Genomic DNA, 26,741 nt, shown 5'->3' with positions numbered 1-26,741 from the left:
GGATCACTGGACATAAGAGAGCTGCTACTCATGGAATTTCTGTGTTGTAGAAACGTTAAGGAAAACAGGATTATGAACTGGTGGTCTGAAGTTCCTGGTCCCAGCACACCTTCCCGGAGTCCTAACATGGAATTGAAGCATTCACTCCCCCTCTCCTAACTCCAGATTTTTTTTTTTTTTTTTTTTTTGGTAGCAGGGATTTTTGGTACCAGGGGTACTTAACCACAGGGCCACATCCCCAGCCTTTTTGAAAAATATTTTGTTTAGAGAAAGGGTCTTGGTGAGTTGCTCAGGGCCTCACTGAGTTGCTGAGGCTGGCTTAGAGCTGGAGATCCTCCTGCCTCAGCCACCTGAGCTGCTGGGATTACAGGCATGTGTCATAGTATCTGGCAGGCCAAGTCCATCATTTCTGAGCATCAAACCACAATAAAAATGGGTGGATCCTGATGAAGCAATAGAAATAAAGTCAAAATAACTAGGTAAAAAGGAAAAAGAGGACAATCCCCAGAAACCTAAGACTGCTTCTAATATGCCACTGGGGGCAGGGGGAAGGATCACAAAAGAGCGAATGGCTTTGGATGTTTAACAGATTTAGCACTGGAGCACAGTGGCACATGCCTATAATCCCAGCTGCTCAGAGGCTGAGTCAGGAAGATTACAAATTCAAGCCCACCCTTGGCAGCTTAGTGAGACCTTGTCTCAAAAATAAAAGGTAAAAAGGGCTTGGGATACGGCTCAGTGATAGAGCATCCCTGGGTTTGATCCCCAGTGTCACCCCCCCAAAAAAAGATTTAGCTGTAGTGAGGAAAGATTAAAATATAGATAGAAGTTGCTTCTGAAAAAGAGTTGCCTGGTTTTGTCTCTGTGATCATGGGTTTCAGCTGTTCTCATTATCAGTGATCAGAGTGAACCTGAAATTTGGAGGATTTAGGAATCATCTAGTCCATATCCAGGTCACGTGGCCAGCTCTTTATTGGAGAACTGGGTAGAGCTAGCATTCTCCTGGATCATGTTGTAAACTGGAGATGTAGTAGGTGGAGATTTTATTTTGCTGAAGGAAAGGTGTTGAATTGTTTTCCTCCTTTCTAGTGAGTATTTGCTTGCTCACAGAACACAAATAGTTGTACAGATTAAATTACAAAGGGTAGTTTGTCCTCTGATGTTCCTAGAGCAATGGCCAGTAGAAATTAGGTTGTCTCATAGGGCACGGTGGTGTTATGGAAAGGATGCTAGCATGCTATATGATAAAGTAAGAGAAATTGAGGCTATTGGAATGCACCTTTTCTGGTAGTTTGACCACCTTGGTCTGGTGAAGATGGAGTACAAGTTTTATTTCTCCATTCCTCTCTGCTGCTTGGTACCCATTTGTCAGGTGGGATACAGGGGGTGAAGGTTAAGTCTGGACCTCACTGCAGAGCTTAGAGTGCAGCGTGACACAGTTCAGCCATTATTATTCAGCAGATGTTAACTCCTGGGATATTAGGCTGTTTTTAAATTTTTTTAGTTGTTGATGGACCTTTATTTTATTTGCTTCTTTATATGTGGTGCTGGGAATCAAACGCAGTTCCTCACACGTACAAGGGAAGCGCTCTACTGCTGAGCCACAACTCCAGCCTGTTAGGCTGTTTTATGTGCTGGGGAGGCAGGACTTAAAATGACCAAAGTCCCAGCCAGCTTGGCTTTTACATTGTAGCAAAGGGAGACAAACTGAACTCCAGTACAGTGGCTAGAATGGGAAATGGTGATACAGCTTACGCTTGAAACAGGGTTAGAGAATTCCAGGCTGGGATCAGGGTGTTGCAGGTTTTTTTTTTGTTTGTTTGTTTTTAAAGAGAGAGTGAGAGAGAGAGAGAGAGAGAATTTTTTAATATTTATTTTTTAGTTCTCGGCGTACACAACATCTTTGTTGGTATGTGGTGCTGAGGATCGAACCCGGGCACGCATGCCAGGCGAGCGCGCTACCGCTTGAGCCACATCCCCAGCCCCATGTGTTGCAGTTTTAAATAGGAGAGCTTAGAGGAAGCCTCCCTGCAAGGTAACGTGAACATATGAATGTGACCTGAGGTAGACATTGTTTCAGTTCAGGGAGTGAACCAGAAGGGCCCAGTCTGCTAGAGGATTGCACCTGGTGTGTATGAAACCAGGGAGTGGGGGGTTCTGAGTGGGGAGTGGGGAGACCCTGAATGCAGCGAAGTGAGCGAGGAAAGTCATGATGCGGTCAGAGGCAGTGGGAGCTCCACAACCATTGCAAGGACTCGAGATTTTAGCTGATTGAAATGAGGCCCCTGAAGGACGGGGCAGAGGAATGATATGATCTGACTTAGAATTTTGAGTGTGTGGTGCTGGGATCAGATCGCACAAGGCTGCAGGGTCACTCGGCAAGTGCCCTGCCACGGAGCGCCACCCCCCAGCCCTGACTCAGGGTTTTGATTGACCTTCCAAAATTCATTTTCCCACTGACATTCCAGAGGTACTACTTTTTATTATTTATTTCCAACAACAAAATATAGAGGGATCTACTTACACCTTATAACCCAGTATTAAACTTTATTTTTATCTATTCAGTAGGCTAAAAAAAAAAGCTTATTTTAATCTGCATTTGTTTAATTTTGAGGTAGGGTTAACTGTACTGTTTTGTGACCTGCCTTTGCTTTTTCATGTCCTTTACCTGTTGACTACCTTATTCTTTTATTTGTTTGTTTGTTTATTTATTTATTGCAGTTGCAGATGGACAGAATGCCTTTATGTTTGTTAAGTTTTATGTGGTGCTAAGAATTGAACCCAGTGCCTCACACATGCTAGGCAAGCGCTTTGCCACCAAGCTATCGCCCCAACCCAAATACTTTATTGTATTAATTTTTTGGAGCCTCTTTTTTTTTTTTTTTTTTTTGGCACTGGAGATTGAACTGCTTAAGCAGTGCCATTATTTTTTATTTTGAGACAGGGTCTGTCTCACTAAGTTACATTTATCTCTCTTTTTTGTCTTCTAGGTTTCTTAGGCTTTGTCTTCTTTCATTCTTGAAAAGGCCTGATTCTGAGATTGGTAGATAGCTATCAATCCAGGGAGACTGATCACTATTTTCTACTTGGCTAGTGGTTATCTCAGCCCTACTTTGTGACTTTATCCTCCTACTGACAAGAAATACTACTTTGATTTATCTTGTTTGGGTCTAGCAACCACTGATATTTTAAGAAATAATGTATTGAGCAGTTTTTCTAATGGCAGGGAGGGTCACTAAAAAAATATTACTGGTTGGGTATCATTTTTTTGGTACTGGGGATTGAACTAGACCACTGAGCCACGTCCCAGCCCTATTTTGTATTTTATTTAGAGACAGGGTCTCATGAGTTGCTTAGTGCCTCATTATTGCTGAGGCTTCTGCCTCAACCTCCCGAGCTGCTGGGATTACAGGTGTGCCCTGCCGTGCCCGGCTCTGATTGGGTGTCTTCTGTTGCCTTTATCTTTAGGAGGCTTGCTGGTCTGAATTAGAATGTCTACTGTGATTGCCTGGTGTGGGGTGACGGGAAAGGTAACAGGATCCACACTTCTGTCTAGGTGCAGTAATGTGGGGATGAGAACAGCGGGGTAGATTCCTGACTGCAGGGTGTACTGCTGTGTTGGAGGAGGACAGAAAGTTGTTAGTAAGCAGCTGGCCTGTGTATGCTGGTGTCCTACGCTGGGATAACAGTGTTAACTTACACGGAACATAAGTTCACTAATTTTGTGGCATAGAGGAAAAAGTTTTTAAAAATATGGGAAAAGAGGAGAGATTAGTGTAGGGTAAAATTGGGACTGGGAGAATAGTCTGTTCGTTGGTCACATTTCTGCTGTTTTTGTTTTTAAAGCTAGTTTAAGTAGACTTCTTACCATAGTCTAAGGTTTTGGTACACTGAAATGCTTGCTGATCCTTCTGGTTTTGTGTGGAATGTACAACCTGTGAAATTCAAATAGGTCTACACACTGGTGTAGACCTGTCTTCATTTGTTAGGGTGAGTATCTTAGCCATTAGATAAATAATTAGCTTTGGTAGCACTAAAAGACTTCATCTGTGACTGGTCTTGACTTGTAGTAGGTAAGATTAATTCAAATGTGTGCTGAGGTGATTCATTGCCAAGATTGGGACCAGAATCTCGTGTTTTACCTCAGTAGTCTTTGACTAAATTACCTCAAGTTATACTCTCTCATAATGGGATCAAAAAAGATGACAGAGTCTTGTCCCTAGGGTTTGACCTTAACTCCTCAGAGTTTCCATTATAGGACTGGCTGGACAATGGCCCAGAACAAGCTATTCAACAAGATCCTCAAAGCCCTGCAGTCTGACCGACTTGCCCGCTTGGCCAATGAAGGGGTAAGACATCAGAAATCCGCCCAGGTGGGCTCTTCCTAGTTCAGGCCTCTCTGGCTGACTGATTTGTACCCACCTCCCATTTGCTAACCAAGTGGAACTCTTGTTCCTTCTTTTTGCATCTTTCAGGCTTGTAATGAGCCAGTGCTACGCCGTGTAGCCGTGGACAAGTGTGCAAGGCGTGTGCGGCAGGCCCTGGCCAGTGTGAGCTGGGACACCAAGCTGATCCAGTGGCTACACACGACCCTGGTGGAGACCTTGAGTCTGCCCATGCTGGCCGCCTACCTGGATGCTTTGCAGACACTGAAAGGGAAGGTAAGGCTGTGGTTGGCGTCTGCCCTGTGTTGGGGTCAGCCAGTCCCTGATGTGGGTTCAGACATGGGGTTTGGTGAGGTCATTACCTGGTCAGTTTGGAGGGCGTGGCTAGCCGGTATGCTATTAAAAGTAGGAGATAAGGTATCAATTTACATTTGGTCTGGTGTAAACATCTTCATGCCATCTCCAGGATGAGTGTGGGACCTGAAAACCAGAGTACTCATAGCCTTGCAGCTCCTGGCCTGTGTCATTGAACGTAGTGGAAGAGATGAAAGTGTACCGGGGGCAGTGTTGATAAGGGGCAAGAGGCAGGCCTGTGGGCTCAGGGGGCCGGGGGATTACAGAGGGAGGGGTACTCTGCCCTCAGTCTCTCCTCATCAAGGGATGAGCCTTCAGTTACAACACCTGAGCTGAAATGATTACAAGCGCAGCATTTCCTGCCCCTGTGGTCTTACCTATCTAGCATTGCACAATGTTCACCTATTTCCCTTATTGTGATGTTAATGGCTGCATTGGGCCTCAGTGTGGTGGACAGCAGGTTCTAAAGGCCAGTCATCTAACTGTCTCAGCCCTGCCACTGACCCACAGGGGAAGCTGAGACCTGTACTTCAGTTTCCTCCAAAATGTTCTTGATAACAATATCTATATGCGATTTCTGTGAGAATTAAATTAGTTCATCAAGAAAGAGTGGTGCAAAATTTTAGCACGTAGTTAGCTCACAGGAACTGTTAAGGAGTACCCTTGTAGGTTCTGGAAATGTGTGAGGTACTTTGCCCCAAATCAAAATAGCCTCAGACAACCTGTATCAGTTCAGTTCGTAGAGCTGGGAATGGAGCCCAGGGCCTCACGTGTGCTAGGCAAGTGCCCTACCTCTGAGCTACATCAGCTTTTTTTTTTTTTTTTTTTTTTTTTAAGTAGATTTTCTTTTTCCTTTTCAGGCAGGTGCAAAGTTGCTTGGCCAGTAGCGCCCTTCAGCCATACTCCAAAAACTTTGTCTCTTGACCTGACTTTAAGTTTCAAGATGCTGAGTTTGTTAGAAAGCTACAGAAGACAGGCTTTGTATAAAACTCGGGACTAGAGATGTTCCTGTTTTTATGGTAGGAAGTTTGACCCTAAATTTTTCACTTAGTGGTGTGCATAAAGCAGAACTACTCCCTGCTCTGCTGCACTTTATTTTCTAGTGGAGAACGAGATGAATGAAAATAGACCCCAGACTTCCCTAGGGGTAAATGGACCTGGACTTGGGCACAGGTGGGACGGGACCAAGGTAGCCCTTGGCAGAGAGTGGCCTATTCATAAATACATTCTTCCTGTGGTAGAGGTGCAGCCGTGGTATGTATGCTCCAGGGGATGAGGGCCTCTAGTGCCCAGGGCATTGATGGCTCTGCCTTGCTCGCCATAGCCAGCATGATTACAGTCTGACCCCCCTGGCTTTATTTTATTTATTTATTGGTAATGGGATTGAACCCAGGGGTGCTTAACCACTAAACTCTTTTTATTTTTTTATTTTGAGAGAGGGTCTCACTAAGTTGCTGAGGCTGGCTTTGAACTTTGATCCTTTGCCTTAGCCTCCCATGTTGCTGGGGTCACAGGCATGCCCCTCCACGCCCTGCTGATTCTCCTTGGTTTAGAAGCAAGTTTGTGTTTCTTACCCATGTAAGTCCCCAGCTGGGTGTGGCCTGTGTGAATGAGGTGCATTTAGGTGAGCATGAGGGGCTCCACCGGTGGGCACTGTGTAGCTATGCTGCTGGTTTGCTGGAATGGCACAAGTTTCACTGGTATACTAGTCAGCAGGGTTCCCAATACTTGCGCTGTCCACTGGGTATGCTCTCCATGGTGCTTCCTCTACTGCCAGACTATGTCACTCACTCACACTCTGGTTGTTTCTCAAAGGGTATAAATGATTATGGGACTCTGTTGCTTTTTTTTTTTTTTTAAATTGTAGATGGACACAATATCTCCATTTTAGTTATATATTTTTATGTGGTGCTGAGGATCAAACCAGTGCCTCACACATACTAGGCAAATGCGCTACCACTGAGCCACAATGTCAGCCCAGTTCTTTTGCTTTTAAAGTACCTGCTGGTGTTAAGATGCAGCTGATGGGGATCTTGCTCTTGGCCCACCTGCCGTCTCCACTGGCTCCATTATAAAGAGGGCAGGGAAGGTCTGGGCGCAGCCTCCTGCTTGTGTGCCAAGAGGGAGTGCACCACTGGAAAGGCAGGGAGCTTGGTTTTCCTATAGCACCAAGTGGAAGAGTCAGTTGTTGGTTACTTACTGTTGACAGAAGGGGAGCTTCGAGGCTTTGGAGTTTCCAGATGTACTCTGCTGCCAGGCAACGCTCTTGAAGTCAGCCTGGGTCGAATCCACTGCCTCCAAGTGTTGAGCAGAGAGGGAGTTGCAGGCCTAGCCAGCTTGGGGTGGAGTTCTTTGGTAGTTTGGGTTAGCCTTTGTCACTAGTTTTACACTCCCCTACTTCCATAAGCGGATCCTCCACTTGAGTCCACCTGTGCCTTGAATAAGCCCCACCTGTTCTTGCCTCTGGTGCTGTTTCATCTTTTGGAATCCTGCCTGTTCCTTGCGCCTGTCTCACTTCATGAGCTGCCATCTTCAGATGAGAATTGCCTGTGAGCTGCCCCGTCTCCACAGGATGGTGGGAATCAGCAGTGTGGGGTTTCCACTGCTCCATGACAGCTAGCACCCTGCTTCCCTGCGCCCACGTTAGTTGTGTGTCTGTCTTCCTCACCCCTCACAGGTTAAATTCCTCTGCAGGACTAGCGTGGTGCTTTGTTTTTTTGTTTTTGTTTTTTAATTTTTTTTTTTTTTTAGAGATAAAGAGAGAATTTTAATATTTATTTTTTAGTTTTCAGCAGACACAACATCTTTATTTGTACATGGTGCTGAGGATCGAACCCGGGCCACACGCATGCCAGGCGAGCTCACCACCGCTTGAGCCATATCCCCAGCCCCTAGCCTGATGCTTTGTAAGAGCAGCTGTTGCATATTATTTACTTATTTATTTTGGTGCTGGGAATTGAACCCAGAGGTGCTTAACCACTGAGCAACATCCCCAGCCCTTTTTTTTTTTTAAAGAGAGAGAGAATTTTAATATTTATTTTTTAGTTTTTGGCACACGCAACATCTTTGTTTGTATGTGCTGCTGAGGATTGAACCCAGGCCGCATGCATGCCAGGCGAGCCACGCTACCGCTTGAGCCACATCCCCAGCCCATCCCCAGCCCTTTTTTAAAAATTTTTTTCATTTTTAAATGGGGCCTCACTAAGTTGCTAAGGCTGGCTTTGAATTTACGATCCTCCTGCCTCAGCCTCCCAAGCTGCTGGGATTATAGGGATATGCCACCACGCCTGGCTGCATATTTATTTTCTAAGTGAACTAAAATGCTCTCATAATTATATCCCCTAATTTCTCATGCAAAAGTCTTTTTAATCTCTTTTTGTGTTGGCAGTGCTGGGTGGGGATCGAACCTTAGGGCCTTGTAAATGCTAGGCAAGTGCTCTGCCCCTGGTTTCTCTCTCTCCAAATTGAGAGTGGCCTATCTTTTCCTGGTATCTCTGAAGTCTAACAACCTGCATCAAACCATGATACTTTTCATTCTCCAATCTCTCAAAAACTTTTTTTTTCTTTCTGAAAAGGATCTCCAATGTGTAAAAACCTTTTCCTTCCATGAGATCACTTTGGCCTCTTGTGGGCAGTGTGGAATTCACACAGATAGTTCTTTGCAGTGTAAGCATCAGCATGTTTTAAACCTATATTTATACATCTCCGAGGTCACATCTTTGGTGGCTAGTAAAAAACAGGATATGGTATAAATCATGATATACACAATATAGTTGGATGTGTTTTTTGAACACAATAATAGGTTTCATTAACAAGCCACAACTTGAAGGCTATACTCTAGAAGAAAATGCAATTTTTAAAAAGAATTATAAAATCAGCAAATGTTCACTGAGGAAATTTAGAATATACAAAAATATACAAAGAAAAGTCACCCATAATTCCACAGTGATCATTATTATACTGACATTTGGCATGTTTTACATAAGCCTTTTTTTTCTGATTAGAAAGTCTTACCTATAGCATTTTAGCAGAAATATTTCTTCCTTCTTTGTCTCTTTCTGTCTGTTTCTCTCTGTCTCTCAATATTAGGGATTGAACCCAGGGGTGCTGTACCACTGACCTGTATCCCCAAGCCTTTTATTTATTTGAATTTTGAGACAGGGTCTTATAGCTCAGGCTGACCTCAAACTTAGAATCCTTCAAGTCACTGAGATTACAGCATGGCTACCATGCCTGATGCCAATTATTTCTATAGGTTATACTTGATTTAGTAAGTATTTGAAAATGATCCATGCTGGGTATGGTGGTGTACTTGTGTAATCCCCGTAGCTCCGGAGGCTGAGCCAGGAGCACCGTGAGTTCAAAGCCAGCCTCAAGCAACTAGTGAGGCCTCAAGCAACTTTAGCAAGACGCTGTCTCAATATAAAGAATAAAAAGGGCTGGAGATGTGACTCAGTGGTTAAGTGTCCCTGGGTTTACTTCATGGTACCCAAAAAGAAAATAATCCATAATATCTAGTTAGGTTGATAATTTACTTAGCTACTCATTTAGGTTGTTTCTGTGTTTTGATTGTTGTTGACAGAGAATTTGTCTCTGTGCAAAGCTCTCCTTGCTCGTGTGTGTGTGTGTGTGTATGTGTGTGTATTTTTTATATAATTTCTTTTTTTTTTTTTTTTTTTTTTTGGTACCAGGGATTGAACCCGGGGCAGCCCTGCTTCTCTGCGCCCTTAACCACCGAGCCACATCTCAGCCTTTTAATTTTTTTATTGTGAGACAGAGTCTCGCTCTGTCACTTAGGGCTTCACTAACTTGCTGAGGCTGGCTTTGAACCTGTGATCCTCCTACCTCAACCTCTCAAGTTGCTGGGGATTACAGGCATGCACCATTATGCCTGGCTTGATACAATTCCTTAGGGAAGGTTCTCAGAAGTAAAATCGTTTGGAACAGTGATGAGAATAAACTAAGGTCCCAGATGCATTTCACCAGTTTGCTTTCAAAAGGAGCGCACCCACTGTCCTTACACACTGGGGGTGTGCTTTTCACGCAGCTTCATGCAGCCACTTATTTGTACCTGTGCTTCACACTGAAGCATCTCCAACTTCTTCCTTCTAGATCCCGACCTTGATTGACCGCATGCTTGTGTCGTCCAACACGAAGACTGGGGCCGCAGGAGCTGAGGCCTTGTCACTGCTGCTAAAGAGGCCCTGGGACCCTGCTGTGGGGGTGCTTTCTCATAACAAGCCAGTGAGTCGAGGGGCTCAGCCATAACTGGCATTGAGATGTTCTGACTCAAGCCCTGCCTGGGGAGGATGTAACCTTTCCCTTAATCACTCGCCTATCAGTGCCTAACATAGTTCCATAAACAAAGGTCGTGGGTTGGGTGCTCAGCCTAGAGAGGCAGTCCTGGGGGTTGGGATGAGTCTCTCACTCACCAGGTGGGACTCTCTCTTCTCAGAGCAAACTCCCTGGCTCTCCTCTGATCCTCATCGCCTCCTCGGGCCCCTCCAGCTCTGCGTTCCCCACCTCACGCCGCCACCGCTTCTGGCAGTCTCAGCTGTCCTGCTTAGGCAAGGTTTGTGGGGGCAAGAGCACGGCTCCCGGTGGGAATAGGGTCTGGAGGCTGGAAGAGAAGCAGCGCATTGGGTGGTCAAAATGGATGCACTTGAGACGAGGAGCATCCCGTGCAGGGCTCTTGTCTGGTGTTCAAACAGCGCTTGCTGTGAGGTTGAGGGATTCAGAGCAGGGTAGGCAGAATGAGAGATCGGACTTACCACCGCTGTGGCATGGTGCCCTTCTTTCCTCTAGGTCATTCCTGTCGCCACCCATCTGCTGAACAACGGCAGTGGGGTGGGCCTTCTGCAGTGCCTTGAGCATATGATCGGGGCCGTGAGAAGCAAAGTATTGGAGGTGAGAATGCCCCGCCTCGGGTGGCCTGGATGCCGGTGTGCTGGGGGGTCTGCCCCAGCGCAGCCTCCTCCTCACTGTCGTCTTTCTCTTCCCACGAAGATTCACAGCCATTTCCCACACAAGCCCATCATCTTGATCGGCTGGAACACAGGAGCTTTGGTGGCCTGTCAGGTAAGTGGTGTCCCTCACATTTGGAGGCATCTTGGGGTACAGTACTACTTGTTTCTGAGGGCCACCGTTGAGGCCTCATGGCGTTTTGGTCCCAGTGCCAGATGATTACTGTATGATTGCATTTTAACTGTAAAAGACAAAACTGTAGTTGTTTTATTTTTTAAAGTTTTTTAAAAATAACTTTACTTTTTTTTTTTTTTGAAAGAAAGAGAGAGAGAGAGAGAGAGAGAGAATTTTAATATTTATTGTTTAGTTTTCGGCGGACACAACATCTTTGTTGGTATGTGGTGCTGAGGATCGAACCCGGGCTGCACGCATGCCAGGCGAGCGCGCTACCGCTTGAGCCACATCCCCAGCCCATAACTTTACTTTTTTATGTGGTGCTGAGGATTGAACCCAGTGCTTCATGTGCAAGGCAAGCGCTTTGGAATTGAGCTACAGCCCCAGCCCAGACTTTAGTTTTTAACTTTATTGTAGAAATTTTAACTATTGTAGAAAAGCAGGAACCAAAGCAGAGAAAAGCTGGTGAGTACACCACAGACCTCTTGCCCAGTTTTACCAGTGACCAGCTCATGGCAGGCTGGCTCCATCTTTCCCCTGCCTCTGCTTTCTCTACCACTCAGGTTATTTTAAAGAAAATATCATATCTTTCATTTTACACATTTCAGCATTTCTTAAAAAAAAAAAAAAAAAACACAAGAACTCCTGGATTCCTTTTTTCCCATGTATAAGTACCATAGGATTCTCCCAACTAAAAAAATTAATCTCATAGGCACAAATTAATAGCTCTGGAATTTGATGTTGTGTTCATGTTCTGTCCCTTCCTTTGTACTACGTGTCCACAGTTTGTGTAAGTACCCCTGATGTGTCCAGAGCCCCAGTCAGTCAAGTCTGGTGGAGTAGATATCGAGAGCCCAGAGAGGGAGATGGCGGCCACCCTCACTCCTGCTCCTAGGGAGGGGGAATCAGACTCTTCCACAGTCTGAGACGTCTGGAGCAGAGAGATCTTTCTCTACTTAAGGGAGAAAGGCAACGCTTGTTGCTGTGTATGTACTCTTGGTGGAGAAAAGAGACAAGAAGTCTCGGCCTGGCAGGTTGACAAGGTTGAAGTAAGAAACCTCCCTTTCTGTGGTTCCCCATCTGAGAGGACTCCACTTCTCTCCGTGGTAGCTGCCGTGGGACAGTACATCTTGTGTTAGGACAGGGGAAGAGGAGGTGGGGCTGGCCATTGGGTCTGCACATCACCTCGACACTGGGCAGGCTGAGGTACAGTGAAGTCACTTCCCTTCAGACAGACTGTGCCATTATCCACAGGTGTCAGTCATGGAGTATGTCACTGCAGTTGTCTGCCTTGGGTTTCCTCTGCTCACCGTGGACGGCCCCCGAGGGGTAAGAGCGAGATGAAGCAGGGTCACTGACAGTGGGGGCAGGAGACAAAAGGAGCACGTCCTTGTTTGTGCTGGGGTCAGTGCTGAGTGTGAACTGGCCAGATCTAACCCTGTACCTCTTTTAGGATGTGGATGATCCCCTCTTGGATATGAAGACTCCAGTCCTCTTTGTCATTGGTCAGAATTCCCTGCAGTGTCACCCTGAAGCCATGGAGGACTTCCGGGAGAAGATCCGTGCTGAAAACAGCTTGGTGGTTGTTGGGGGAGCTGATGACAATCTCAGGTGGGTAGGTTCTCCTGGGGTTGTCACAGTGTTGGAGGAATGTTGTAAGGTGGCGCCGTAACTGGCGGATAACCTGCTTAGTAGTTAACAGTAGGCATTGAAATTTTTTTTTTATTAATTTTAGATCTATAAAAAAAAGTTACAGGGCTGGGGTTGTAGCTCAGTTGGTAGAGCACTTGCCTAGGTACTTGCCTAGGTACTTGCCTGAGGTACTGGGTTTGATCCTCAGCACCATATAAAAATAAAATAAAGGTATTGTGTTCATCTACTATAAAAATATATTTTTTAAAGAATTATAAAACTGAGGACAAGAAAAATCATATGCCCTTCCCCTGGATTTCCCAAATGTTGGCATGTTGCATAACTGAAGGATAATTCTCAAAGTAAGGAAGTGAATATTGCTGTAATGGCATTAATCTGTAGACTCAGGTCTCATCATTTGTCTCCCTAAGGCCCTTTTCCTAGTTCCACATAATCCAGGATCCCACATAACTCTGTGGTGGCCATGCATCTTCAGTCTCCTTCCTTTGTCTCCCCATCCCTACCCCCATGGCACTGGGCACTGAGTCCAAGGGTGCTCTGCCACAAGCTACACTCTCGCCCTTTTTGGTTTTTACTTATTTTAGTTTATTTAATTTTTGGTACTGGGGATTTAATCCAGGGATACGTCATCACTGAGCCACATCTCCAACCCTTTTTATTTTTTATTTTGTGACAGGGTCTCACTGAGTTGCTGAGGGCTTTGCTAAGTTGCTGAGGCCGGCCTTGAACTTGAGATCCCCCTGCCTCAGCCTCCCGAACCGCCACCAGCTTTGTTTTGAGACAGAGACTAGGCTGCCCAGACTGAATTCAAACTTGTAGTGCCTGCCTCAACCTCCTGAGTTGCTGGGTTTACAGGTGTGCACCGCCATACGAGGCTTCCTTTGTCTTTATGACCTTGACACTTGAAAATTATTGGCCCCTCGCTTTGGGATTTTCACTTTTCTTCTTGGTTACATTGAAGACATGCATTTTTGGCAGGAATGCCACAGAAGGTTATGTTCTTGGCCCTTATCATTTACTCCCATAACAGAATTCCTGTTCTTCCTGTCACAGATTATCACCACTGATAGTCCCTGTGCTACAGTGGTTTAGGTGGCTTCTTCCAGGTTCTCCACAACGAAATTACTGTTTTTCCCTTTGTAGTTAGTAGTTATCTTGTAGGGGGAAGCCTCCTTGAGACACTGCAGAAATACTCTTTTGTCAATGTACTTCTTCTTTTATTTATTTATTTGTTTATTGGTTATGGGTGGACACAATATCTTTATTTTTTTTAATGTGGTGCTGAGGATCGAGCCCAGTGCCTCACGCATGCCAGGTGAGTGTCCTCTGCCCCTGAGCCACAACCCCAGCCCCTTGTCAATGTACTTTCACTGGAGTAGGCATTTTTAAAAATTGTGTTTCCTATTGAGGATGAGTGAAGGTAGATGTTATTTGCATTGAGCCTCTTTTGATATATCTTGGAGTACAAATACAGCTGAAGTTTGGAACGAGATAACTGCTTTTGCCTTTCGATGCTGGGACAGAGAACTTTAGTAGTATTGTCGTGAAGTGTACTAAAAAAGAGGGTGCATCTTTTATTTACATTGGTTTTCTTAGAAATTCAGATCTTCTCGTCTACGGGAGAAAGTTGTGTGTGCTGAGTTTCTGTAGGGAGTGCGGAGAGGTGACTGCTGCTGCTCCTCACTTTCCTTGTGGGCTGCTTATGACATTCACGTGGTGATTTTGGGTTTTTTGTTTTTGTTTTTTGTTGTTGTTTTTTTTTTGTTTGTTTGTTTTGCTTTTTTTTTTTTTTTTTTTTTTTTTTTTTAAATTTTGAGGCAGGCTCTCACTAAGCTGCTAAAACGGGCCTCAGACTTTGGCTCCTCCTGCTCTGCCTCCTCAGTGTTTGGGATCACAGGAATCACTGCGTGCCTGGCTGCGTGTGTCAAGTATTGGACAGAGAACTGGGAGCCTCCATTGATATTGACCCCTTTGCTTAGAAATTTGGGCACTCACTGTCCTCATCTGAGAAACGAGGGTGTTGCACAGGTTCAGAGGCAACAGCAGTCGATTGGGATTTCAGGATTTGGAGTTTCAGTAATACTGTTCTCCGTCCTGTAGTATGGGGACTTCGTTGTCCCTTTGCCAGGATCTCTGGTCAGAAGCCAGGGTATTCAAGGCTAGCTCTCAAAGTGGGGAATCCAGCCAACTACGGTCATTTTCTCTTACCCTTTCAGAACTAGCCTGGAACCCCCTTTCTTCTGCTAAACCACTAACGTCAGGGTAGGAGGCTGAGTCTGGGGGCCTCTCAGGGCCTCGAAGTCCAGGTGGACTTTACCTGTTGAGACAGAGGTGTGGTAGTTGTGGAGGGGATAGTCCCAGGCACTGTGCCTGCTTTTCCAGGTGGGTTGTTTAGTTCAGTCCCACAACTCCCTGAATGAGTATTATGATTCCCCATTTTGTGATGTAAACACAAGCTCAGAGAGGTTGTGTCACCTGCCCGAGGGCTAATAAAGCGCTACTTCCTGGGTCCAGGAAGTGATAGAAGAGAAATAAATTCTTATTTCCTTAGGATGCTATGGAATATTTAAAAAGGAAGCATTTTCTTCTTTTTATCTCTTAGAATAAGCAAAGCAAAGAAGAAATCAGAAGGGTTGACTCAAAGCATGGTGGACAGATGTATTCAGGTGAGCCCTTGTCTCGTGCTTCTCTTGGTGAGGCCCTCCTCTGTTGCCTTTTAGGTTCTGTCTTGGCAGCAGCTCGCTGAAGGGTGCAGGGTATCCCTGGGGTCTCTGGTAGGCCTAAATCATAAGTGAAGGAGAGTGATGACCTGGGCGGAGGCCAAGCGCAGGAGAGAGGGTCTGCAGGAGCGGGATGGAGGACACAGAGGCACCTGCAGCTGTGTGGAAGCCTGGGCTTTGCGCAGGCTCTGTGAGTGGGGAAGCACCAGCACACTCAGGCCAAAGCCACAGTAGGGTCACATTGGCTTGATGCTCTCTGGGAGTTTCTGTCCTCTGGTGGAGGACTCATTTGCCTGGCTCCTTTTTGCACCAGGATGAGATTGTGGACTTTCTGACGGGAGTGCTCACTCGCTCTGAGGGCCATGTGGGCTCTGAGCCTCGGGATCAGGATGCTGAGAAGAAGAAGAAGCCCCGTGACGTGGCTCGAAGAGACCTGGCCTTTGAAGTCCCTGAGCGGGGCAGTCGACCTGCTTCCCCGGCTGCCAAGCTGCCCGCCTCACCCTCAGGCTCAGAGGTAGGGTGGGCGGAAGGGAGCCCTCTTGCTGAGTGTGAGGACCTCGCTGTGGGCTCTCCAGCCTCCTGGGGGTGCCTGTGAGTCCCTCTGAGGAGGCTCCAGGGGGACCTGCTGATTATAGTCCAATTCCAAGGAACATTGGCTCATCTCTTGGCCTTCTCCTTAGGATTTCTCCAGTGTGTCCAGCAGCCCCACCTCCAGTCCCAAGACCAAAGTGACCACAGTGACGTCTGCTCAGAAGTCCAGCCAGATCGGGAGCTCCCAGCTGCTGAAGAGACACGTGCAGCGGGCAGAAGCCATGCTGACCCACAAACAAGCCCAGGGTACAGGCTCCGGGCCCAGTGGCCTCTTGTGGGTTCTGTGTTCGGCAGGTGGTTTCAGGTGGTGGTTGGGAAGCACTGGGTCTGCAGCTTTTCCCAGGAGAGTATGAGCGGCTCCTTTCCCACCTTCCTGTCCAGGCAGAATTAGGTTACAGTGAATCCCAAGGGCTGTGCGTTACTGGGGCTTTGTGGTCACTAGTTACAGCTTTGCCTTGGTGTGCTGGAGACGTCAGGTTTATGAGCTGACTCGTGCACGTTGGCCTAACCTTTTTTCCTAACCTCTAATTGGGGAAGCTGTTGTCTTCCCTTGCTCTGAGCCTCGTCAGCCACTCCTGCTGACAGTGTGTGTATGGAGTGACCGATTTTAGTCATCAGGTTCTAGGGCATGTCACCTGGTGTAGGCCCTTCCTTTGCTTTGCCTTTCTTCAAGGTTAGGGTTCTCACTCTGGGACCTTCCACAGAGTTGATCAGAACTCTACAGATAAGCGTAGAGGGAAATGCTTGTGTGGTTGAGCTCAGTGTGGAGGCCGCAAGGCCATGTGAGGAGCTGTAGAGGAGGTTGTTGGGTCAAGGAAGCAGCAGCAACAGTCCCTTCCCTGAGCCATAGTCATCCTGGTGGGCGACCCTGAGCTAAGGCCAAGATACTTGATGACATATCCAAGTGCACAGATCATCAAGGTTCTCAATTGGAAGTGAGAGTGCTCGGAAGGGACAGTGGCTGGAGTTGCTGTCAGGTAACGAGAGGAGGCGGATTAGCTTGACACCCCTGTGTTGCTTTTGGTAGAGTCACAAAGTCAGAACTTATCCCCAGGCCTCTTGGGAGATTGCTCATAAGAATGCTGCTAACCCGAAGCAGAGGGTGATTGTGTGGGCAAAGGCAAAAAGGGGGCTGGGCCCCTACGATCTGCCTGGATGCCCTGTGACAGTCCTTTTCCTGAGTGTTGGCCAGAGCCAAGTCTTCAGTGGGCGGTGTACCTTTAGGTGGTTGATGAAGACGAGCTGTGGTCTGTGGTGCTCATGGGTGGCATGATTAGTTGAGAATCTACTTAGTTCTGGTGGGCTGGGCTTGAAACAGCACCCAGAGTGCCCTAGGAGATAGGAGCAGCTGTGGAAGCCTGGCTTTAGCAGAGCTGGTGGGTGAGCATGGAGTAGTAGCCAACAGAAAGGAAGCCCTCACTGTTCACGCCTTCCTCTTGCCCTGGCCTTGCTCATCTCGTAAGTCTTGACCATGGCCCTGTGAGGCGGTATGTGTCCTGTCCAGTGTGTAGATGATTCTGTGGAGCTCCTGCCTGGCAGCTCAGGAAACCCTAGCAGTGACCTCAGAGAGCCCCGTGGACCGTTTTCATCTCTTCCTGTTCCTTCTTTCCTGTTCCTCTGGCTGGCTGTGATTCTGTAATTCTCTCTGATTCCTTCTAGCACAGTTTGCTGCTTTTCTGAAACAAAACATGCTGGTGAGGAAAGCTCTTCCTCCTGGCGCCTCCTCCTGTCTCTTTGGTGAGTATTGCTCTTCTCTGCTGTCCTCCTCCTCCCTCACCTCCGTGGTCTCCTCCTGTCCTCTGCCTCCTCCTGGCTCCTGGTTCTCTTGGGCCGACTCCCTTCTTCCCACCTTCCTTCCCACCTTGGTCTTTGCTCTCTGTCCTTGTGTTTGCTTCTCCTGGGGTTTTCCTTTCTCTCTGACTGGTTGTTTCACTCTGGCTCTTGCTCTGCTTCTCCGTTGTGTGCCTAGGCCTGTAGCCTGTGGCGTGTTTTCTTGTCTGTGTGCCCCCCACCTCTGTCCCCTCGTTTCATTCCTGGCAGCTGCAGGCACACTGGCCCTTCACCAGCATGAAGCCCATCACTGCTCCCGGGCCCCCCCCTCCCCGCCACCTTTGAGTTCAACCAGTGCATTTGTCCCTAAGCACTGCCCCCAAGCTGGTGGTGCCCTCTGGTGGCCCCGTGCCAGGAGTCCCCCATCCTCATGTGACTGCTGCCCTCCTTCCCACCTCTAGCCCTGCTCGCCTGTGTTGAGAGGGCCTGGAGGGAGTTTTGGGCGTCAGGGGGAGGGGACCTGTGAGGATACCTAAGGACAGTGTAGGTGTAAAAGCATGGCCATGCGCATGACGAGTCTGTTCGAGTCAGTGTGTTAGCAGATGGCCTTCTCTGTACTAGCGTGGGTGACGCGGCATAGGCCCCCACTGCCCTGTTGTCTCTGGGCAGGAGCGTGAGGCTTCCTGGGCTGAGGTCTCCCTCACCTTCTGGCTGCTCAGAGCCAGCCTCAAGTCCTGGTGACAGTGCTTCTCACAGCCTCTATTTGGCAGGGAGGCCCTTAGCCTCCTGCCCTTAGGCAGGGTGGAGCCCCCGAGAGCATGCTGAGGGGCTCCCTTTCACAGGGGAGCAGGTGGCCTGCTCCTCCATGGGTTCTCCATAGAGTGCTTACCATCCCCCTGCTGAGGGACGGTGGGGGGAGGCCGTGCAGCAGGAAGCGGTCACCTTCCTTCGCTCTGGCCAGCACTGTCAACTGCACTATGGTGAGTCCGTTTGTGGTGTGGCCTTTCCCAGGCAGTGGCAACGTGTGTACCCCTAGATCCTGCCTGCTGACGGCCTCGCCTTCCCACTGCAGGGCAGCTGGGGGTGGGGTGGAGCCCTCCTCTGAGGTGGGCTTGTGGAATGTGGGCCCCACGTGGGTTCCCAAGGTGGCCCATGCTGGCGGTGACTGGCAGTGAGGACGTGCTGTTTTGGCTCATGGTGATCTCACCTCAGCTCCGTCTCTTAGTTCCCATTTCATCAGAACCAGCAGAAGAGGCAGAGAAGGAGGAGCTCAGGGTTCAGCTGAAGCGGCATCACCCCTCCAGCCCCCTTCCCGGCAGTAAGACCTCCAAGCGACCCAAGATCAAGGTGTCCCTTATTTCTCAGGGGGATACGGCTGGAGGGCCTTGTGTTGCTTCCCAAGGAGGAGCTCCAGATGGTGAGTCTCTTGGCCTCCTTAGTAAGATGGCCGGCCATCTGGGCCTTGGCCTGGCTCCCGCGGGTGGGTGACTCACCTTCCCCCTGCTGCAGCAGGTGTGAGAGTGAGGGAGATGGAGCTGGCATACCTGGTGGAGTGCTAATGACAGGAAGGGAGATGGGAAGCGCCGCAGGGCCGCTGCATGCTTTGGTTTCAGTGAAAGATGATGGGAGACTCCAGAAAGCTTCAAATAGAGGGAGGAAAGCCCCAGCCCCCCTCTGACAACTGTGCTCTTTCGTCCTGCAGTCTTCCCCTAGTGTCTTGTTAGCCTGGGCTGTGGGTCTCGGGAAGGGAGGACTGACAGTGACTTTGGTGGTTTCCGTCTCTCAGCGGCGGGCGGGAAGGCCATTGCTGTGACGCTGGGGCAGGCGTCAGCAGGTGGACTGCTCCCCACAGCCAGGTGAGTCTTGCTTGTTTGGTCCTGGTCCCTTCTTCCTGTCACCCCTTATCTGGCTCATTTGTTGCTTGGAAAGATGGTGGCGTCTGCGTTCTGTTGGTCATGGGACTGTGGCTTCTTTCTCATGGGGAAGTCTGTCTTTGATTTGGGTCAGCCCAGGGCTCACTTTTACTTGGAGATTGCGGAACATGCCCTGGGTCTTGCTCTGAGGCCTGAGTTCTTTACTTTAGGCCTGATTTAGGAGGACCAGAGCTGGGTGGTTCAGAGGTGTCCAGGTGAAGAGCTTGGGGCCCGCTTGTCCCTCATGTGGCACTGGGGTCTGTTGCCTTCTGACCTTTCTGGGGTCTGAAGCTTCTGTTCTCTGTGTTTCCAGGTCAAGTGCTTCTGAAGGTGTCGCGGCCAGCCCAGCCCCCTCAGTGGTCTCTGGAAGCACCACACCCAGCACCCTGCACACACTCCAGAGCCGCTTGGTGGCCACCTCTCCTGGTGGCTCCCTCCCAGGTATCTATCTGGTTGCCCAGCCTCCTTGCTCCCAGCTGTCTTTTTGGTCTGTTGCTAGAAAGTGGTCCTCAAAAAGAACGTGACTGACCTGGACTGGTGCCATCCTGTCCTCCCCTAGGTGCCACATCAGCCAGCAGCCTCCTGCAGGGCCTCAGCTTCAGCTTGCAGGACATCAGCAGCAAGAGCTCTGGCCCCTCCGCGAACCCTGGCCTCCCTGGCCCTGGGCCAGCCCCGCAGGTGTGCCTCTGCCTTCCCCTGCTGGGCGGCTGCGGGAGGAGGCTTCCTTGCCTTGTTTGGTTTGGGCAGGGTGACTGGGCCACGAATTGTGGGCCAAGGACAAACAGCCATCCTGCCACACAGCCGGGGGCTGCCAGAGGTTAAGATCCATTATTCACCTTATGGCCTAGGCAAAATTCTTTACCTTTCTGTAAAATGAGATCGTGGTGGTAGCTCCCTTACAGTGTTGTGAGGGGTAAGGTGGTAAGTGCAGACCCTGGAAGGGGACCCTGCATATGGCAGGCACTCAGTACATGTTAGTCTGGGGGCCCTCCAAGCTCGCACGTTACGGGTGGGCCGCAGCTTCTGATCATCTGGGCTTGTGTGTCCCACAGGCCGCCAGTGTGAAGTTGCCCACCCCCATGCAGAGTCTGGGTGCCATCACCACGGGCACCAGCACCATTGTCCGTACCATCCCTGTGGCCACCACCCTCTCCTCCTTGGGTGCCACTCCTGGTGGGAAGCCCACAGCCATCCACCAGCTGCTGACCAATGGGGGCCTTGCTAAGTTAGCAAGTAGCCTCCCTGGCCTGGCTCAGATCTCTAACCAGGCATCAGGTGAGTCTCATGAAACTGTGGGGACTTCCAGATCTGAGCTCTCCCCAGGGACCTTTCCATCTTACGCAGGCCAGGTCTGAACCCCACCCCCCAGGGTCCTGGCCTTACCTTTGGGCTCAGCTGTATGGACCCATCCTCTAGAGGGTGAGAGGACACCAGCGGTTACCTGCCGCTTCTGATTCACTGGTGGGGTACAAATGTCCGGCTGGGGAGACGGGAAGCCTTAGCAGAAAGTGGGCACTGTGGCCAGAAACCCTGCCTGCTGTCGCCCTCAGGCCTGAAGGTCCCCACCACCATCACTCTCACTCTCCGTGGCCAGCCTAGCAGGATCACCACGCTGAGTCCCATGGGCTCAGGAGCAGCTCCGTCTGAGGAGGCCACCTCCCAGGTGCTGCCCTCCAGCTCCCAGGTGAGTCTGCCTGAAAGGACCAAGGACACAGGTTGTAGTCTGGGCAGAATGGGGCTGGTGGGCTGGACGGCCAGCCAGAGGGGTTGCCGCTGTATTGCGCCTGTGGACAGGCCAGGTGTCCCAGAGGTGACACCTCACTATGACAGCTTGACGTGGGTCTCGCAAAGTTTTCTTCCTATGTGGAGTTCACAGCTCTGTCGTGCGGAGCCTCGTTTCTGCCACATTTCTGGCACGTGAGCAGAGCCTGTGTGCGGCGTTCCCTGGAGCCTCCTGTTCTTGGCTTCCTTGTGCAGGGGTGGCACTCAAGGGGTCACAGCCTCTTGCAGCTTTCCAGGCCTCTCCCGGCCTCTAGAGGTCTCGGTGTTCACTGCTGTCTTCAGGGTGCAGCCAGGTTTACAGCTCTTACCCATCAGTTCCTCTTGGCCAATCTGGTTTCCATCGTGACCTTTTCAAATGAAATGTTTCTAATCTTAAAATGGCGATTTGAGGAGCCACCCAAAGATTATAGGTTAAACCCCAAAATGGTCCAGTTCAGGATTGAGCATGCTTTTCCCCAGTGTGTGCTCTTGAGCCAGGGCAGGTGCTGTGAAGCTGCACTGCTGGCAGGTGACGATTCCTGAGCTGTTGTCCACAAGCCTTCCACCTCTTCCTCTTCAGGGAAAACGGCAGAGAGATCAGTGCCTGGCATTCGTTGCTTAGGGTCATAGCTGCCTCTTTTTGCAGAGGGCAGAACTGTTTTCATTTGACTCCTTATTTTTTCAGCTATAAAAGCAGTTATGTTAACTTTAAATTTTAATTCAAATATCACAGAAATTTTGAAGGTGAAAATTTCCCATGACGCTCCTCCCAGAGGTGATATCTCACTATGACAGCTTGATGTGGGGTCTCCTAGATTTTTTTTCATATGGAGTTTATTACTTATTTTAGGAAAGAAGAGGTCACAGAGCATAGATTATATCGTAACGAGCCTTTGTCTATGGATAGTGTTGTGACGTGTTTTCCTGTCAGTTGCAGAGACCTGTCAGTCTCTTCCGAGGTTGGCAAGTTCTTACTGTGTGGATGTTGACAGCACATCTCACCACCTCCAAGGGCAGGGTTGGGTTTCATTTTGTCACATGGTGAGCGCCTTTGCTTCTGATGCTTGTGTCCCTCTAGGAGCGTCTCTGTGAGCTTGAGACCAGTAAGTGGAGGGTATGTGCAGCTAACATCTGGCCAGCTGCTGACTAATTACCTTCAACTCATTTAGCCAATCTCCAGTTCCAGCCACAAGGGTAAAAGTACCTGTTTATTCTAGCTAGTGGCTGGTCTTTTTTTTTTTTTTTTTTTTTTTTTTTAAACTGAAGCATTGAGTGCTTAGCTTTGATTTTAAGATTATTTATTATATGGACATTTAACATATATAGTAAAATCCTTACATATTTCCCTATATGCATCCAAAGTTTTGTGTCTGAAGGAAGCTAGTCCTATCATAAGAATATAAAAATAATCTTTTTGTTTTCTAAATTTTTAGTTGTGGCAAAATACATCAGCATCCCGTTTACCACACTAGCCACATTTGAGCACAGTTGGTGGCCTTATGCAAACTCATGCTGCCACTCAGCCAGCACTGACAGCCCCCTCCAGGCTTTCCTGTCATTCCATCATGAAGCTCTGTTTCTGTATTTTCTTGCACTGCTTTTATGAGTTGCTTTGTTCCATAGTCCACTTGGAGTTTTATTTTGTGTGTTCACAGAGGCAAGGATGAGTCCATCTTCTGTCCTCAATTGAACTGTGCTGCTCTTACATTCCAGTCTGTTCTGTAGCCTGGATCTGTCTCTTCCTGTAGTTTGAAAGTGCAGCTCCTGGGGGTGCTGGGCATAGAGGGCATTGGCATGCACAAGGCCCTGGGTTCAGTCCCCAGTGCCCCCCCCACACACACACAAAAGAAAAAGAAAAGGAAGAAAATGTAGATCCTCAAGGAAGTTTGCTGAGATCATCTTTATTCTTAGCCTTTCTCTTGATAAATAATGGGTCTTTAATTGTGTCTATTGGTCTTTTATAATCCAGTAAGATAAATGAGTATGAACATTTCCTTTTTTTTAATCAGTTAAAAATATGAGTTATTTTAATAGATTTTCTTATTCTGAACTATCTGAATTGTAGATTCAGTGGCTCATTCATTACGTCCTGTTCTTTTCTTTTCGAGATGGATCTTCTTGCCTCAGTCTCCCGTGTAGCAGGGATTACAGGCATGCACCACCATGCCTGGCTTCCTATTCTTCTGTTTTTACACATCCCCTAATTATTTTTATTGTGCAGACAAAGGAAACAAGACCCTATCAAAAATTGAGAACAAAATGAGAAAAGAAACCAGTATTTCCAAGGAAAAGCATGTTTTCTTCTTTTGATTATCTTTTACTTGGGATTTTGGCCTGTTTATCAGTCAGATTAGTTGGTAGTTGTCTTCTCCCCTCCTGCGTGTGTGTGGGATGTGTGCACGTGCACACACACTGTCCTTGTCTAGCTGGTCCTTAAAGAATGAAACAGGAAGTGTGTGTTTTTTTTCCCCTCTCATGCTCTAAAACAATTTAACTAGTAAAAAAGGCTCTGGTCCTTGGTGGGTTGATAGAAGTGACCCACAAAGCCCTTGGACCCTGTCTCGGGCTGACTGCCGTTGCAGGTGCCATGTTGGTGCAGAGCTGGACCTCAGATGCCTTCCCTCTAGAGCAGGTGCTGCTCCCCGGCCTGCTGTGGCCTGGAGGGAGCTGGTTAGTGCTGGGAAGAGAGTCTGGTCACTGGGAGTCTCTGGGGTAGTTAGAGTTCTGTTCTTGGACCCAATGGTGTGGATGCCAGATTGGCTTTTGCCTGAGAAAGATGGGTGTGTGGTGTTGGGCGTGGTCCAGGGTGGTCCTTTTCCAACAGAAGGTGGGTGTGAGATCAGGGCTTGCTGACTCCTCACTCCAAAATCTCTGTTTTCACACTGCTAGACAGTACGGTATTAAGGAAAGATCACCAAACAGGCTATCTGTTTTCAGCTAGCAGTGTGATCCTGAGCAAATTACCTGACCTTTCTGGGCTTTGCTTTTCTCATCTAGTTCAGTGAGGAAGAGCCGACCAACCTTGGGGTGAGCACCCATGGTACTGTGGGTGCTCTGTGAGCTCTCTCACTGATCCTCGCGCCACCCTGCAAGCAGGCGCTGTCACCTGTGTCTTGCAGGTGAGGGGGAGGGCTGCAGAGCCTGGGCCGTCGCCGGAGGAGTGTGGTGCTTCTGCTCATGTCCCGTGTTCAGCCTCTTCCCTGCTGAGGGCTACTTGGGATGTCAGAAGAGTGGGGTGATGGGTGAAGGGTCGGAGGTGGCTAAACGTTGACCCTGTTCACTGCTCTCCTGCCACAGCGCCTGCCTCCAGCCCCCTGAAGACGCCAAGCCACGCATCCTTACTAGGCTGGTGATGGCTGCCCGCGGTAGGCCTGGGCTGGTGCACGGTCCCGCTGAGCTGAGTGTCTGAAGACCCCCTTGAAGATGGTCATTCTGTTGCTCTGCCAACTGTCATCAGGGTTGGGCCTCTGAATGTCGAGAAACCCTTAGGCCATCCAGGGGAGCAGCATCTTCTGGGACCTGCGAGCCTGGCTCCTGGGACGCCCCCTTCTCAGCAGATCTGGTCGGGTCTGGTCCAGGGCACTTTCTCCCCAGCTCGGCACAGCTGGACCTGGATCCGTGTTCGCCACTCACTGCACGTCACAGAGGAGGACACGGGAACCACTCTGGGCTGTGGGGTTAAGAGCAGGAGCCCGCAGCCAGTAAAGGACCAGCGGGGCTTGTCTTGGATGTCACCTGCTTTGCTGAGCAGCCCTTGGAATTGAGAAACCACCTCAGGGACCGAGCAGCCTGCCGGAGCCCCCGGCTTTCAGAGGTTTCATGATGAAGGCGAAGAGAACTGGGCCGTGTTGTCTTCCAGCCCCTTTGGCCACTGTGGGAGCAGAAGTTGCCAAGGGGTGACAGCTGGCCCTTTGTCTTTTTCCCCATGTGCTGGGCAGTTTCTGCGTCCAGAGAGCCTGCAGGTCCAGGAAGCAGCTGGCGAGGGCACCAGAGAGCCCTGAGTACAGAAGGCATGGGCCTGGGTTCGGCATCTGGCCAGAATTGAGAAGCAGCAGCCCCAGGTCAGGGGGACCCTGAGGCCTGTCTGCAGCGCCTGGAGGTGAGGCAGGGACCACCAGCCACGGTAGCTATGGTCGTGCCACTGCCCTGGAGGACGCTTGGGCAGCAGGGTGGCAAAGGCTGTGCTCCAGGATTTCTGTTTCTGTTTCACACGATGTTTTGTCTCCTGCTTGTAAGTGGAACGATAGTGGCAGTGACTCTACTAGGCAGGGTTTCGAGTGCCAGCCTGAGCCCTGCTGATCGTGCTCCCTGGGGAACTGGTGGCTGAAAATGGAGCCCTGAGCCCCACCTGCCTCTTCACGACACGGAGCAAAGGTAGTTTATTAGTGTTTGACTTTGAACCTGGGCTCCAGAGATGACTCCCTTCCCTTCCACACCTGAAAAGGTTGCCAGCCAGGGTGACTGTGTTTCGCCCTGGGCCCCGACCCCCGCCACACCACCTATGTTCAGTCCCAGGGCCTCAGAGCAGCCTGAGCAGCAGCCTTGAAGGAGAGCACAGTGTTCCTGCAGCCCAGCTCTCCCTCCCTGTCTCAGCGGGGCATCAAGGGGCGGGTGGCATTTTGGCATTAGCTGTAGGCAGCTGCTTTCTGGAGTACAGCAGGCAATCTAGTAAATTAAGGAAGGTGTGAGACCTGAGAGAGGCACCAAGGCTCAGGGTCTTGGTGGCTGTGTGGTGGGTCACAGCATGCCAGAAGAGCAGAGTGTTAACACTGCAAACCTCCGCGACTCTTTGGGGACTCATTTAGGACACACAGAAGGCCGTGGATGACCCTTGTGACAGGTGAGCAGCCTGGACGATGCTGGAGGGGCTGCTTCTGACAGATGCCGGGACCAAAGACTTACTCATATGTTGTCCTACCTATCTGGGGGCAGCCCCGGGGCCATGACTTCAGAGGCAATACTCTTGGTGGAAAACAGAAGGATCAAGAAGCCTTTATGTTCTTGGGTGACGGGTGTGTGTGGATGTCCTGTGGAAGATATCCTTGGACTTTCAGGAGAGGTCACTGAGGGGCGAAGACCCTCTGTCACCCTTGGTCCCACTGCAGAACAGCCTTGGGCTGGGTGGGTTAGAGCCGAGCACTGGCAGAAACAATTAAAAAACCCAAACCACCGTGGCTCACTTCGGCCTGTTTTCATTTGACTTCATGTTTTTCTCTACCTGGTAAATGGGTGCCAGAGATAACACCCATACAGTGGAGCCCATGATCACCCCACCAGTGTTGGGTGCTGTGGTTCCTTTCTGACCTGCGAGGACACCAAGGCACAGAGAAGCCACACAGCAGGCAGAGGCAGAAACAGAACAGAACCCAGGCAGCCTCGTGTCTGTTCTGTGCACTGTGTTGGGGTCTGACCTGGAGCCGGAGGGAGGTCAGCCAGGAGGTGAGGCTTGGCTTGGC

The 26,741-nt window shown here is 49.4% G+C and overlaps 1 protein-coding gene across 8 annotated transcripts in view; it reads left to right on the top strand.

Moving 5' to 3' along the window:
• Positions 1 to 26,468, top strand: part of KANSL3 (KAT8 regulatory NSL complex subunit 3) — a 39,498-nt gene extending 13,030 nt beyond the window's left edge. For 5 of the 8 annotated variants that reach the window (XM_081264144.1, XM_081264141.1, XM_081264146.1 and 2 more), the window contains 19 exons: positions 4,259 to 4,349; positions 4,476 to 4,661; positions 9,852 to 9,983; positions 10,195 to 10,311; positions 10,545 to 10,646; positions 10,746 to 10,817; positions 12,132 to 12,206; positions 12,331 to 12,488; positions 15,133 to 15,196; positions 15,564 to 15,764; positions 15,931 to 16,087; positions 17,501 to 17,578; positions 18,837 to 19,028; positions 19,398 to 19,467; positions 19,838 to 19,965; positions 20,084 to 20,202; positions 20,577 to 20,799; positions 21,075 to 21,208; positions 24,583 to 26,468. In XM_081264144.1, coding sequence (XP_081120270.1) covers positions 4,259 to 4,349; positions 4,476 to 4,661; positions 9,852 to 9,983; positions 10,195 to 10,311; positions 10,545 to 10,646; positions 10,746 to 10,817; positions 12,132 to 12,206; positions 12,331 to 12,488; positions 15,133 to 15,196; positions 15,564 to 15,764; positions 15,931 to 16,087; positions 17,501 to 17,578; positions 18,837 to 19,028; positions 19,398 to 19,467; positions 19,838 to 19,965; positions 20,084 to 20,202; positions 20,577 to 20,799; positions 21,075 to 21,208; positions 24,583 to 24,603 — 2,320 coding nt within the window. In that variant the 3' untranslated portion in view covers positions 24,604 to 26,468. Of the gene's footprint in view, positions 1 to 2,006; positions 2,036 to 4,258; positions 4,350 to 4,475; positions 4,662 to 9,851; positions 9,984 to 10,194; positions 10,312 to 10,544; positions 10,647 to 10,745; positions 10,818 to 12,131; positions 12,207 to 12,330; positions 12,489 to 15,132; positions 15,197 to 15,563; positions 15,765 to 15,930; positions 16,088 to 17,500; positions 17,579 to 18,836; positions 19,029 to 19,397; positions 19,468 to 19,837; positions 19,966 to 20,083; positions 20,203 to 20,576; positions 20,800 to 21,074; positions 21,209 to 22,216; positions 22,327 to 24,582 lie in introns of those variants that run through there. The other 3 variants (XM_081264148.1, XM_081264147.1, XM_081264143.1) reach the window with 3 other exon arrangements.
• The last annotated feature ends 273 nt before the right edge of the window (positions 26,469 to 26,741 follow it).

The sequence above is a fragment of the Spermophilus citellus genome, assembly GCF_964194105.1.
Source record: "Spermophilus citellus genome assembly, chromosome: 13".
Lineage (NCBI taxonomy): Eukaryota > Metazoa > Chordata > Mammalia > Rodentia > Sciuridae > Spermophilus > Spermophilus citellus.
Note: the sequence above shows the minus strand (reverse complement) of the source record. Positions and strands in the feature narration are given on the sequence as shown.